General features: G+C 41.5%; 1 protein-coding gene across 1 annotated transcript in view; it reads left to right on the plus strand.

Moving 5' to 3' along the window:
• Positions 1 to 810: 810 nt before the first annotated feature.
• The window catches only part of syn2b (synapsin IIb), a 497,087-nt gene continuing 483,025 nt past the window's right edge, over positions 811 to 14,872 (plus strand). Inside the window, 1 exon segment of the mRNA XM_038812667.1 lies at positions 811 to 1,470. Coding sequence (XP_038668595.1) covers positions 1,175 to 1,470 — 296 coding nt within the window. The 5' untranslated portion in view covers positions 811 to 1,174.

The following is a 14,872-nucleotide window of genomic DNA, read 5'->3' on the forward strand; positions in this document are numbered from 1 at the left end:
GTTTTCAGAACACAATTTGGCAGAAATTATAGGTTGGAACACACACACAAGCAGGGGTTAACCAGCAAGCAATTTTTTCAACATCCCCAGTTTTCGAAAGATCTACAACATGAAGAGCTGATTATAAAAGGATGATAGGAGCACTGGTACTACATATTGTCGCACCATATTTTCCCATTTACTCCCTCTCAAATGTTGAATCATTATTTTCTCTGGAGGCAAAAATGCATGTGAAATTTCAAAAGCAAATTATTTGTTAGTTTCACATTTACTTGGAGAATTACTCACAAGTCTGTAACACAGTGATCAGTGCTGTAACTGGTTAATTGTTTGGTATGTCTGAAGAAATAATTATTAAAGACCTTTGGCCATTTAATTGATTATTCACCTAGATACTGATTATTGTAACGTAAGAGCATCGCAGGGAAAACATTTATTAAGGAATGTTATCTTAGTGGTAAATTTTTACCATGTCTATGAGGAACCTTAGGAATTAAATGCAAAGACGTTACACATTGAGAGGCTGCTGCTGTGTGCATTTGCTAACCGCTGTCATCGGAAAGCTATAAATAAAGCACATTGCAGCGCATCCATTTGCCTGGTGATCATTTGAAATGCAGGGAAATGTATATGTTCAATATTCATTATTGGCCCAGCAGCTAAAAGGCAGATCTGAAAAGTCAGAAAGAAATGCAGGAAGTGAAAAGCCACATTGGCAAAGAAGGCAGCGTCCCACCTTTAATCTGAATATTTATATGGGGGATTCACTGGCTGCCATGTGACAACTCCACGCCGCCTATAACATTCAAGAGCACATCACTTGGAGCAATCTGGATTGTGGCAGGCTCGGCAGTTTGCACTTGACTGGCTAATCAGCCAGTTACCGTGTCTGAGCGGAGCCTCTGTCAAGGAAGGCAGAGGACAGCACGGCAGAAAGAGCAAGGCACCGATTGTTACTATAGACTCAGCAGCAGCAGCTGTGGCAGGGAGACGTCAGCATATGTGCCGTCCTGATTCTCCAGGTGAACACTCTTTAGAGACAGAGCTATAAAGGCATCGCACAGAAGCTTGCTCACTGCACAGACCTGCTTCTGAAACTCCCCTCTCTAACTGCTGGGCACCGAGCCTGTCTATCGTTGTTCCGGTTTGGTCTTCACCGTCGGATTCAGCACAAATGATGAACTTTCTGCGCCGGAGGCTTTCTGATAGCAGCTTTATTGCTAATTTGCCAAATGGATACATGACTGACCTGCAGCGGCCAGATCCCCCTCAACCCCCTCCGCCGGTTTCCCCCACCCCAGAAAGAAGGCAGTCGAGCCAGTCCACAGGAAGCAGCTTCTTCAGCTCCATTTCAAATGCTGTCAAGCAAACTACGGCGGCGGCCGCTGCCGGATTAGTGGAGCAAACATCCACTGGGGCTGCCAAGAAAGCCAAAATCCTCCTCGTCATTGATGAACCGCACACCGACTGGTAGGTGCTCATTCAGACAGAATAGCAGAACTGCTCTTGCCACTATCACTGTTCCCTTCTAGTCGATAGCGTAAAATCACTCATTAAAATGATGTTCTGAGGGAAATCGTTTCACAGTTCAGTTACTCTGAAAAATACATAGATTAAAATGAGAGCACTAGGGCTAATAAATGCTTTTGCCTGTTTTGGGGGCTATTTGTCAGTGATGCAATACACATAAAGGCAGATTCTTCAGTAAATTGTATTTATTCCCTTTTATTTAAACAGCACTCGGATGGCTGGGGGTGTGGAATTGTGGTTTAATTGAGTTCTTAGAAACAAGCAGCTTGTACTCGCTGCTTTCCTTCTTGATATTAATTGCCATGCAGGAATACTCGAGAGGGAGGAGGGGGGTATACCCAAAGTGCTGCTGTAACTCTCATGAGTCTTTACAACCTGTCACACTGCACTGCAGAGCAGCTAGCGTGTGTTTTCCAGATCTTGAATCATGTTTCCTCTGCTAGACAACAGTCACAAAATACAAAATTAACCCCTCCTTTAAAAAATAATTATCAGGATGTTGCATTCTCTTAGACAACCGTTATATTGACACGTAGAAGCTTATATTCAATATAAGCACTTCATCACTGGCAATAGTATTTCATTCAAAAGCCAAAATTTCCTGCTTCACTGTACAAGAGTCTTAACAAATGTGTGAAAAAAAAAAATCCTATAAATTACCTCCGGTCTGGAGCGGCTGGAAACATAAGATTAGTCTTGAAAACAAAACATATTTTCAAAGAACATTTATTGTCAGCCTACATCTTCTGAAATTATGAAATTAAACATCCGTCACAATTAACCTTTCGCTGTGTATGATCCAGTCATGAATGCTTGACAGTAACATTATTAATGTTTTTATCAAAGGAGATTGGAGCTCCTGTGGTAGAACCATTCTTTTCACGATTTATTGGAAATGTGTCTTCACTGTTGTTCACATCTCCGGTCAGAGGTCCCTGTGCCGTGTTACAGTATTTGAGTTAGTTGTGTTGCCATGACACCTCTTGCCCTGTTGTGAATTATGAGTAAGTTGCACCTACACAGATGCTGAGCAACGCCCATCCTTCCATGACATAATTTCCAAATAATTGAACTGATGTTAGAGGGAAGCTGATAAGCCCTCAGTCGTGTTATTTAAATGCAATTTGTGGCAGAGAAAGGGGTGGTCATGGCAACCTGAGTGCTCAAGTAAATGAACAGTTTATTCCATAGCTCTGTCATTGTATGTAATCTTGCAACAAGCAATTAATGTAATACAATTGGTCAGTCAATTGCAAAATTGATAGAGACGGGTACATGGAGACGTTTGTCAGCAAAACTCATTCATTTTGAGACAATTGGCTTTCAAAATGTCCTTGATCAGAAAATATTTTGGAATATTAATTTCCGAAATGCCTACTCTTTGCTTTAAAAAGGCCGCAGCACTCTCACTATAAAGCACTAAAGAACGTGACCATGTACCTCTTACACACAGGTACTGATCTATTTTGAATCTGGCCTCAGGATTTTAATCAAGATAGAGTTCTCTATCAGACACTGAGGGAACCTATGTTTTGTTTTTTGTTTTTTGCTTTTCCAGTTGCTTATAAAATCAGTATACTCTTGTGTTCCAGGAGGTATTAATCTTCACAACCCTTTCATTTCATGTATTTATCCTGCATGTTTATGTTTACTGTGTTCCTGGCATCAAATGCAGCAGAACATAACAGGAAACATATCAGATTCCTTGCTGTGTTAATTTACAAACCTTCAGACATCCTGACTTATTAGGTTGCATAATAAAATATTTGCTATTTATTTCTTTTGCAACTGTGTGAAATCAATACTTCATTATTATACTCAGTAACACTGGACTTTTATGTGTTTTATTACATACAATTCGTGAATATGCTGCAAAAATGTTCCGGTTCTCAAATGGTTGCAGATAATAAAATTAATTTATATCACATTCCTGCTCATCACAGAGTGAAATGAATACACTTTGGTTGAAAATGCTGACTTTTCACTTACACAACAGAAGTTGTTCTGATAAATGTCAATTATTCAAGCTTGTTACCAATTTATAAAAATGATTTATTTGAATCTAAAAATGTACAATTAACTTAAACTAACACTTAACAAGAAAAATAAAAGATGGTGAGTTAAAAAACAGTATCAGCTAAATTGTTATTTTTATATGACCAGTTGTGTTAATGATGCTCCTCAATTTGTAATTTACCAACCTGTTGCATTAAATATGAGAATTTGTTACCCTTAGATCACCTTTTGCTTCTCTCAAGGCACCGCAGTAGAATTGTCTTTTTAGAAAGTTCATGAAGGCTGCAGTAGTTGTCTTACGACCTTAAAAGGTAGCACAATCGTTGAAACTAGGCAACTGTATCTTTTGTCTTTTGCAAACACTAAGATTCATCTGAATCTCATGAGTCGCAACGATCTGGGTCTCGCCATCGCTGGGCAAAATCCAGATAGCCGTATTCTCCTGGGGTCCGGGAAGTAACAGCCACACCTGGGAGTACTTGCCGGGCACTGTTTAGCACTGGTTCACACGTGGGCCAGGTGTAATGGCATCTGTGGGGCGGTCTCCCAGGCCATTAGAGACCCCTGAATGGTCTGCCCCTGGGCAGGGTGGTACCTTGGCACTCCAACTGGCACCCGGTTACCTTGGCACTGCCATCCTCGAGCATATGGTGGTAGGCCTTCTTCTTTTTCCACTGGAGTCCATTTGGTAAAATTATTTCCACAAAGCAATTCGGTGGCAAGTTCTAGGATGTTGACCCAACAATGATGAAGGAACAATGATACATATCCGAGTTGGTTAGCATGTGATTTGAAGGGGAACTTGAAGATGATGGTGTTTCCATTCACCTGCTGCCCTTGTGCTTCTACATAGTGGAGGTCCGATTTTGGAGGTCCTGCGAAAGAACACTTAGCATTTTGCTGAAGTGGAAATTTTAGATTATACACAATCACTGTACGCTGGGTCTGGAGAAAGTGAAATTTTAAGTTTCTGGATGGGGTAGCAATTAAGCGTACTGCTATGTCCTGAAGAGTGTTGAGCTTCTTGAGTATTGTTGCAGCTGTACCAATCCAAGAAAGTGAAGAATGTTCCATCATATGTCTGACTTGTTATCAGAAGGCGAACAGACAGTTGGGAGAGCCCTCAGCTGATTGAGAGACAGTCAAAGTATACTTGGGAATTGGGGCAGGGGAGGGTGTATAAGAGGAGGTGGTGTTCCAGTATTGATCAAGGAGTCAATTACTGCTATGAGGAGTAGTAGGCTCCTCAACTGAGGTGATATAACTTAAAAACAAAAAGGGACAATCGCATTTCTGGGAGTATACTGTAGGCCGCAAAACAGCCAGGAGCAATAAAACAGCAGATATGTGTAGTGATCTCTGTGTATATCAATATACGTGACCAATGTATGTAAAACTAGTACAGTCAATTCAACACTAGATGTCTCACTATCAAGTGATACAAAAAGGACTTTCCTGCTCTTTCTGAGAGTGTGCTTCAGGAGAGTGAACAGACAAGACATACAATAGTCAGAGAAAGAAGTTGAATAGCTAGAGAGAGAGAGAGAAGTTAGTTCATTATTACATTGTTTAGTTATCTTTACTGTACTTTATTTCTTTTACTAGTTGAGTATTAAGTAAAAAGGACTCACAAATATTATTTATGTTACTCAGTAAATTAGTTCATCTTTACAAGAAGACTATTGTTCATTTCATGAATTCGGCTGGTTCAAAAGAGTAATATACTATATTGCACGAGATAATATAACAATATGTAGGCTAATCTCAGAGAAATGTAAAAATAATAAGGTATTAATAGTAGAGGATTTCAACTTCCCCAATACTAATTTGTATAGGCAAAGTGTGACCGGCTTAGAGGGGGTGGAATTCTTAAAGTGAATCCAGGAGAGCTTTTTGAGACAGCACGTAAAAAGTCGGACAAGAGAGGGGGTGGTAAATGTTGATGTTCAGAGACACTTGGGTGTATTTTTACAAGGAACACAAAGTTAGCATGTAGGTGCAGCAAGCAACTAGGAAGGGAAATGGCATGTTGGTCTTCATTGCAAGGAGATTGGAGAACAAGAATAATCACGTTTACTGCAAATATGTAGGACCACACCTGTGCACAGTTTTGATCTTCATAGCGAAAGAAGGATGTACTTGCCGTGAAGCCTCTACAGCGAATGTTCACCTAGATTGGTTCCTGGAATGAGAAACTGACCCATTATTATCTGGAGTTTAGAAAAATGATAGGTGACCTTATCGACACAAACACAATTATGATGGGCTTGACAGGGTAGATAGTAAAAGGTTGTTTCCCTTTGCTGGGGAATATCAAACATGGTGGAGGGGGGGGGGGGGGGGGGGGGGAGGATCAGGGTCAGGATGTGGGGGTCAATCATTTAGGACTGAGAGAAGAAGAATTTTTATTTCACTCAAGGGGTTGTGAATATTTGGAATTGTGAATCCCAGAGGGTTGTGGTGTTACATTGCGGTGTATATTCAAGATTGAAATGAATAGGTTTTTGGTCTCAAGAAATCGAGGGTTACGGGGAGCAAGTGACAAGGTGGAATTGAGGTAAAAGATCAGCCTTGATCATATGGGATAATGGAGAAGTCTCAGGGGGCTGAATGGTGCATGGCTGATCCTTATCTAGCTGCATGTGACCATGGATTGCTTCAGTCACTGAGGTATTGGAAATGGCGATGAACATGGTGCAATCATCAGTGAATATCGACGATGAATGGAAGGTCACTGATGTAGCAACTGAACATAGCTTGTCTGAAGCCACCAGCCTGAAGAATTCCTGTAATTGGGTTCTGTGGCTGAAATGATTGACTTCTAAAAAAAACAGTTGCCATCTTCTTTTCTGGCGGGTATGACTCCAAATACTGGAGGGTTTTCTTCCTGATCACCATTGACCAGTTTTACTTGGGCTCCTTGGTGCCACGCTAGTCTGAATGCTGCCTTGGTATCAAATGCAGTCATTCTCAACTCGCCTCTTTTTTTTTTTGTTTATATACAAAAGTTTTAATGAGGCCTGGATGCAAATCATGATGGTCGAATTAATTGGTGGACTTGTAATTGAGGAGCCAGGTGCCTCTTGATAGCAATGTTGACAACTTCTTCCATCGTTTTACTGATGGAATCAGAGTATGTTCATTGGTAATTGACCAGTGTGGATTTATCATACTTTCTGTGGACAGGACATTGCAATTTGTTCCCTATTGGATGTTTGTGTTCTAGCAGCATTGGAATAGCACTGGAACAGCATGGTCAGAGGTTGTAACAGGTCAACATTACAGCAGCGTGTTGTCCAGTGCAATTGGCTCATTTTTCATATCATATGGATTGAATTAACTGAAGACTGGGATCTGTAATGGTGGGTATCTCAGGAGGAGGCTGAGAATCAATTTGACATTTATGTTTGAAGATGATTCTGAACATTCTTTATCTTATCTTTTCACTCGTGCCGAGCTCTGCTAACATTGATAGGGATGTTCATGGAGCCTCCTTCCTCCCATTTAATGGCTTAATTGTACAACACCTCGAAGTGGAAGGGCTGCAGAACTTTGACCCAATCCATCAAATTATTTTAGAGACCACTAAATTATTTTAACTGGCATACTGCTTCTGCTGTGTAGTGTGCATGTTGTCTTGTGCTGCATTTTCACCAGATTGGCACCTCACTTTAAAGTATGCTTGCTGTGCTCTTCTACATTAAAAAAATATATATATTTTTTCTCCTCCTTTTTCACTTTCTCCCAAATTTACACCCAACAATAAACAATAATCAGTAACAAATGTAATGTCAATCCCCATGTCAGTAACAATGATCCCGTCCTCCCACCAAACCCCAGACCTTAGCCCGCATGTTAACATAAACATGCCAAAACAAATGACCCATAGTTACCATTAACACCCCCCCCCCCCCCCCCCCCCCCCCCCCCCCCAAACTAATGTTATCCAGTTCTTGTAAGTGGCTCTTCTACATCTTTATTTGAACCTGGGATAGATATCTGGCTCGGTGGAAAGGGTGATCTGAGTGGTAAGGGTGATCTGAGGGATATGCTGGACCGTGAAGGTATACATTGTGGTGGAATACAGTTCTGCTGCTTCTGAGAGTCCCGATTCGACCTATGAGGCCAATTTTTAAATTAGCCCATGTAGATTCGCACACCACCTACCAGAATCTCAAACTGACAGGTTAGCCAGGTCTTCATCCAAAGTATATTCTGTGCCCTAATATTCTCAGTATTTCCTCCAAGTGGTGTTCAATATGGAGACCGATTGATTCTTAAGTAGCAGGAGGGTGGTGGCTGGTAATCTGCAAAAAGATTTCTTTGCTAATGTTTGACCTGATGCCATGAAACCTCATAGGGTTCGGAGTTGATGTTGAGGATTGCCAAGGCTACTCCCCACCAGCAGTATAGTACTGTGCCCCACTGCTGGTAGTGCTGTCCTATTGATGCGGGAGAACATACTCGGGGATCGTGTTGAAGGCGTTTGGAACATTGGCTCTTAGACATGTCAGACTATTACTTGACGATAGGACAGCACTTTGGCATCAGCCCCAGATGTCAGTAGGGAGATCATTGCAGGGTCGACTGGACTGAGTGTGCCTCCATCATACCCTAACCTGATGCCCAGTTATCATGCCATTCTCCATTAGTCATCCTTTCTGGATTCAAGACATGGATGCCATGATGAAAATAACTCTCAGGGTGTAATCTGATATTTACAACTGAGACAGGCAACAACCCATCAGCTGAAAGGTTGACCACTGCGATGTATTACACTTAACCAGATTTAGCAAAAATCTCCCATTCCGATATGTCTACCTTTGAAAGAAATTATTGTACCATAACAACTCACTAACAAACTTTTAAATACAGATTATTTTTCTAATTCTGAAATTCTGCATGTATGTACATTGGATTTCTGGCACTGTCCTAAGTATTATAGCTCATTCAGCCCCTCAATCTTGTTCTGCTATTTACTTAGGTTGTGGTTGACTTGTAGCTCAACTGCATTGACCTGCCTTCCTTCACTATCCCCGATACCTTACCCTAAAGAACCATCAGTCTCAATCCTGAAAATTTCCGTTCACCCAACATTCACATTCTTTTGAGGAATGAATTTCCAAATTCCACTGAGGTTTGTGTGGAAAAAGTGTTTTCTGTCTTCACTCCTAAATGTCCGAGCTCTAGTTTTAAGATTCTGGGTACCTTGTTCTAGGATTCCCCCCACCAGTACAGTTCCTCTGTACCTACCCTGTCAAATTCCTTAAGCATCTTAAAGACTTCGATTTGATCAACCCTCAACTTTCTAAACTGAATGGGATACAAGGCAAGTCGGTGTGATGCATCCCATCCTTCTAATTTAACTCTTGAAACTTTGCTGTAGTTCTGGTGAATCTTTCTTAGGTTTGGTAGTCCAAATAACATGAAGTATTCCAGATGGGATCTTATCAAAGTCACAAATGACTGTGATGGAGGTCAACTTTCTTTCCTCATTATTCTTGACCTGCCTGCAGCCTTTGACCTGTTTGGCCGCACCATACTTCAATGCCTCTCCACTGATGTCCTTCTGGCAGGGGCTTGGCCCCCTCCTGTTTCTGATCTACATGCTGCCTCTTGGTGACATCATTCAAAGGTGTTAATTTTAACATGTATGTTGATGACACCCAGCTCTACCCCACCACCAGCCCTCCTGACCCCCTCCACTTTTACTAAATTATCAGACTGCTTCTCCAACAAGCAATGAGCAGAAATCTTTTGCTTAGGGAGACCGAAGCCATTGTTTTCAGACCCTGATGCAAACTTCTGGCTACCTAGTCCATTTGAGGCTGATTTTGAGTTTCTATCCTCACATTTGTGCCATCTCTTACACCATCTATTCACATCTATATAACATTGCTCATCCTCGCTCCTGTCACAGTTCATCTGCTGTGAAAACATGCATCCATGCCTCTAGACTTAACAATTCCTGCATTCCTGGCTGGTCTCCCATATTCTACCCTCAGTAAACCTGAGGTAATCCACAACACTGCTGCCCTAACTCAGAGCAAGTCCCATTACCCCCATCACCTCTGTGCTCACTGACCTACGTTTCTGGTCAGTGTTGTTATGGGCCAGGGTTTAGAGAACCCCAAAGTGTATCATGGAGTTCACCTGACCCACAACTTTTAATAGCTTGTGGTATGGGGAGCATACGGCCCACTCTACAGGTGTGGTACAGCAGAAATGGAAAAGTATTTCTTAAAGCAAAACAATGTTTATTCTATGAACTCAAGTTAACCATTTTAAAACATGGTGAACATCTTAGCAACCATTAATTCAAATACAACCCCCAAAGAATACAACACTGAGTAACCCTTAATAACTTCCCAAACAACATCCAGAAGACAAAAGAAACACCTTCTTAACAAGCACATTAGGTTTACATTTACTACTGAGAACATTTAGAATTCTGAATTCGCCAAATGATCAAGAGATAGTCTTATCATGGCAGTGAGATCAGTACACCTGCTTGGCCTGGCTTCAGCTCCAACACTGAAAATGAAACCAAACATTCACTCTATAGCAGCCTGCTCAAAAACAAAAGTAAAAAGCTGACAGACAGCCCAGCTCCACCCACTCTCTGACATCACTGCAGTAGTAAACACCCATTTCTTAAAGGTACTCTCACATGACCCACCTATTTCTTAAAGGTACTCTCACGTGACAATGTCTTGATTTTAAAATTTTTGTCCTTGTTTTCAAATTTCTCCTTGTCCTTCCCTGTCTCAATCCTTCCCACAATCCTCTGAGGTAGTTGTGCTTCTCCAATTCTGGCCTCTTTGTATATTCTCAATCATAATTGCTTCACCAATATGTCCATGCCGTCAGTATCCTAGACCCCATCTTAAATATGAAAATGTAACCTGAAGGCACTGTCAGTGACTCAGAACAAGACAGCCCTCGCAGCGCGCTGTGTTCTTTTCGCCCAATGCCTGCAACACTGTCACTGATAAACAAACACCAGAGGGTGCAGTTAGTGAGTTTGAGGAGGTAGTATCAGGTGAGTTACAGCGTGAAGTTGAGGTGGAATAAGGACTGGAAGCAGGAGAGCAAAACCCACTGCCCAAATGATTGCAGTTACCATGAAGATTGCCTCTACTTTGGGAAATGCAACATTGGACAGCTGTGCCATTCAGTGACCATGCCGATTGCTGCACCGATGGAACTAGCTCTGTGCTTACCTTAACTCTGAGGTAGAATCATAGAATTTAAAGTGCAGAAGGAGGCCATTCGGACAATCGAGTCTGCACCGGCTCGGGCAACCACCCAGGTAGTTGTGTTTTGTCGTTGGAAGATTGGTGTGTCCAGGTTGGCAGCTCAATAGCAGATGGGTATAAACTAATCTTGCTAGTGTGCCACCTTTCATCTTGATATAACGTAATTTAAGTTCTCTCAAAGCAATCTCCAACACTAAACTTACATGTATTCTGCACAAGCGATACTAGTCAAAGGTCTAATAACACTTTCAGCCCTCGAGACCAAATTAAACAAAAACTGGGTCGATAACAACTTAACCAGCAATCTTTAAAGGAATGCAGCAGGCAGCCAATGTTTTTGCTTTCTACTTGCCCCAATGTGGAGCCAAGGGGACCAAAACTGTGGCTGCTTCCTGCCTGCACGTTCCACTCCTGTTCAACAATTCTCCTGCCATAAGAAGATAAGAAACAGGAGCAGGGGAAGGCCATATGCCCATCAAACCTGCTCTGCTTTTCAATAGAATCATTGCTGATCTTGAGCTTCAACTTCCCCGCCCGCTTGCCAAATCCCTTGATTTCCTGAAAAACCAAAAGTTTGTCGATCCCAGCCTTAAATATATTCAATAATAATGCATCCACAACCCTCTGAACAAGAGAATGCTAAAGATTCACGGCTCTTTGAGTGAAGAAATTTCTCCTCACCTCAGTCCTAAATGAGCAGGCCCTGTCTGCGTGTGCTAGATTTTTCAGCCGAGGAAACAACCCTTCAGAATCTTGAATGTCTCAATGAGATTGTCTCTCATTCTTCTAAACTCCAGAAAATGCGGACCCAATTGTCTCAACCTTTCAGTATTGCATGGGGCAACCCTCATCCCAGGGATCAATCAGTCTAGCGAACTTTCCCTACATTGCCTCCAATGCTTCTTTGAATATAGAGACCAGAATTGCCCTCAATAATCCAGATGTGGTCCCACCAGAGTCCTGTACAGTTGTACCAAGACTTTGGGTGGAATTCTCCAGTCCATCCCTCTGGGGGGATCTTCTGGTCCTGCGGAGTTTGCCCCCCACCCGTCCCAAGTGGGTTCCCCCGCGAGGGGCGAGGAGGGAAGAGAATTCCACCCTTTGTTATTCTTATTCTCCAATTCCCTTGCAATAAATGCCATTTGCTTTCCGAATTGCTTGCTGTACCTCTGCCAACATTTTGTATTCCTTGTACAAGCACACCCAAATCTCTCCGAACTTCAACATTTACAAATAAAAACAGAGTGCTGGAAATATTCAGCAGGTGTCGCGGCATCTCTAGCGAGGGAAACGGAGTTAATGTTTCACGTCGAATATAACACTTCTTCAGTTCAGTTTCCTCACTTTATTTGCCCCTAGATATTTCTAGTATGTTATTTGTATCTTCGTCTACAATTATTCATTGTGGTAAAATTATGCAAATTGAAGACAATTTTTATAATTTGTGTTCTGAAATGTTGGATTTCAATTTATATTAATTATATGCGTAAAGTATAAAATTACATGATAAAATTATATCTTTCTACTTTGAGATAATTCGGAGATATTGGCTGGAATTCTCCGGGTTATTGCGATTCACTTTTCCTCCCGGGCAGTGCACCCCGGCCAGCACGCTTCCTGGCGGCGTGGGGTGGTTATAATGGGAAATCCCATTGAGAAGTGGCAGGAACAGTGCGCCACAGAGAAACACGTGGAGAATCTGCCCATTGTAAATTTCAATCCTCTCAGTTCTACTTTAAAGGATCTATAACTTGGAAATAATACAACTATATACCTCAATGTAAATGATTAAGTAAGTGTTACTCGGAACAGGAGTAGATCATTCAGCCCTTTGAGCTTGCCCCACTATTCAATGAGATCATGGCTGATCTGTGACCTAACCCCATCTACCTGCCTTTGGCCCATATCCATATTATTGCTGAACAAAAATCTATCTATTTCCGATGTAAAATTAACAACTGATCTAGCTTCAACTAGTGCACTGTAATTGGAAGATAGCAATTTCTTGGGAGTCAAATAAGCCTCACCAGTAAACCTGACAATGGTAATAAAGCTTTAGACATACTTTGCCCCTGTTTAGTTCTTATGATCCTTTCTGCTTTGTAATTTAATGAATTCTACCTATTGTTAATTAAATTATGATCAGAATGGGAAACCCTTTGGCAAAGTTGACACCGTATTCAAATGTTGCATTGCGATTGTGCTGGAAGTGTGGCGCTGTTTCAGTTCAATATGTAACTAATCTTCCAAGCCGGCAGCATCGCTCCCCTTGGGTGATAAATTGATTAGCAAGTTAGAATAGACAAATACGTGAACTACTTGAGCACTGATCCTTAAAATGTAATTAAATCAATTATTGAAACGTTCTCTTGTATGGAAAAAAATCTAAGTTTACATATTAGGAAATGAGGCGATCTAACCCACTAAAGGTAAACTATTTTGTGCAATGTTTGACCAACATTTCTCATAATGGATCAAGCATTGAGGTTACCAGAGACTAATTACAAGTCCATAGTGTTAACCATAGTGCTCAGGAGGCAACATACACAATGAGGGCCATGCTTGAATCAAGCTAACCATTATCTGAACAACCTTGGGATCACTGTCAGAAATATCTCTCTTGACTACTTTCAGTGTTATCTGAAGGCTTTGGTATGATTTTGGCTTTGTTCTGCCATGTTTGCTGGTGTGTTGTTCAGGTGTTTGGGGATGACATTGCTCCAGGAAGATTAATGCTCAGGATATGGTTATGAAAGGTTATTGACAAATACCCAATACCACAATTTATAGATAACTTATTTCCAAAGATATTGTACCAGTGACGCAAGGTGAACCCCCAAGCTACTGCGCCATGATGCAATACAATGTGGATTCATATCCCTAAACCTCCACACACTGCATTCCAATTCTCATCCATGTCACTGTGGGGAAACAGTGCCCAATTTGAACTCGCTCAAAACCTATTCAACTTAGAGTTTTAATTACATTTTTTTTTTAGGGTAGCCAATTATTTTTTTTTTCAATTAAGGGGCAATTTATTGTGGCCAATCCACCTAACCAGCACATCTTTGGGTTGTGGGTGTGAAACCCACGCAGACATGGGGAGAATGTGCAAACTCCACATGGACAGTGACCAGGGCCTGGATTCAAACCCAGGTCCTCAGCGCGGCAGTCCTAGTGCTAACCACATGCTGCCTTCCGCTTACAGTTTTTTAATAGAGCTTATTGAGTGCACTTCAAACATTTCCCAGAGAAAAGGTAGAGAGATATTTTGAGAGGGGCATTCCGTTACGCAGATGGATACTAACAGAACCTGGGAAGCACATTTCCAAGTTGTCTTCTCATACTGGTATTGGTCAGCTGGATCACCCAGTTATTCCAATTTTTCACCACCGATGGAGAATGTGATGGACACAGTTTACTGGTCTTATCATTGAACCTTGCACTCTTTATATACTCTGGCCTCAAAAGTGGCAAATAATCTCTGCAGCCATGTCTTCAAGGCTATGGACCAAGTGCTGGAAAATTGGATTAGAATAGATAGATAGATGCTTGATGACCGATGCAGACACAGACTGCCAAAGGGTCTCTTTCTTTGGTATAAAGCTCTGTGACTCTACGTCAGGCATATGTTTAAGTGGAGCAGTTACTACCAGACATGGAAAGCAGAAAAGAATATGGGATCGTTTTTACAGTACTGCAGTAATAGTGCAGCCCTGCCTATCTGTTACTTTTTCTAAAATTACTTTATCTATTTTTGGCAGACATGGGAATACACATGGAAAGCAGATGTTTGCTGATGTTACACAAAACATCAAGCTACACCATCTCGCATATGGTTCTATACACAGTAGGCCAATGAAGCCCACCCCAAGGGAAGCAATTGCACTCCACCCATTGGGACAGAAGAGCTGATGCTATCACCAGCGTGTTTAGAGAAGTTTACCATCAATATACATTTAAGGAAATGTATAAAATAAAATGAATTCCAAGAAATAAATGCTCAAGCGTTTCAGTTGAGTGGTTAACAACGTATTTTTTTAATTCTCTGGTAAACAAAAGGAAAA

Source organism: Scyliorhinus canicula, chromosome 11 (assembly GCF_902713615.1).
Source record: "Scyliorhinus canicula chromosome 11, sScyCan1.1, whole genome shotgun sequence".
Classification (NCBI taxonomy): domain Eukaryota; kingdom Metazoa; phylum Chordata; class Chondrichthyes; order Carcharhiniformes; family Scyliorhinidae; genus Scyliorhinus; species Scyliorhinus canicula.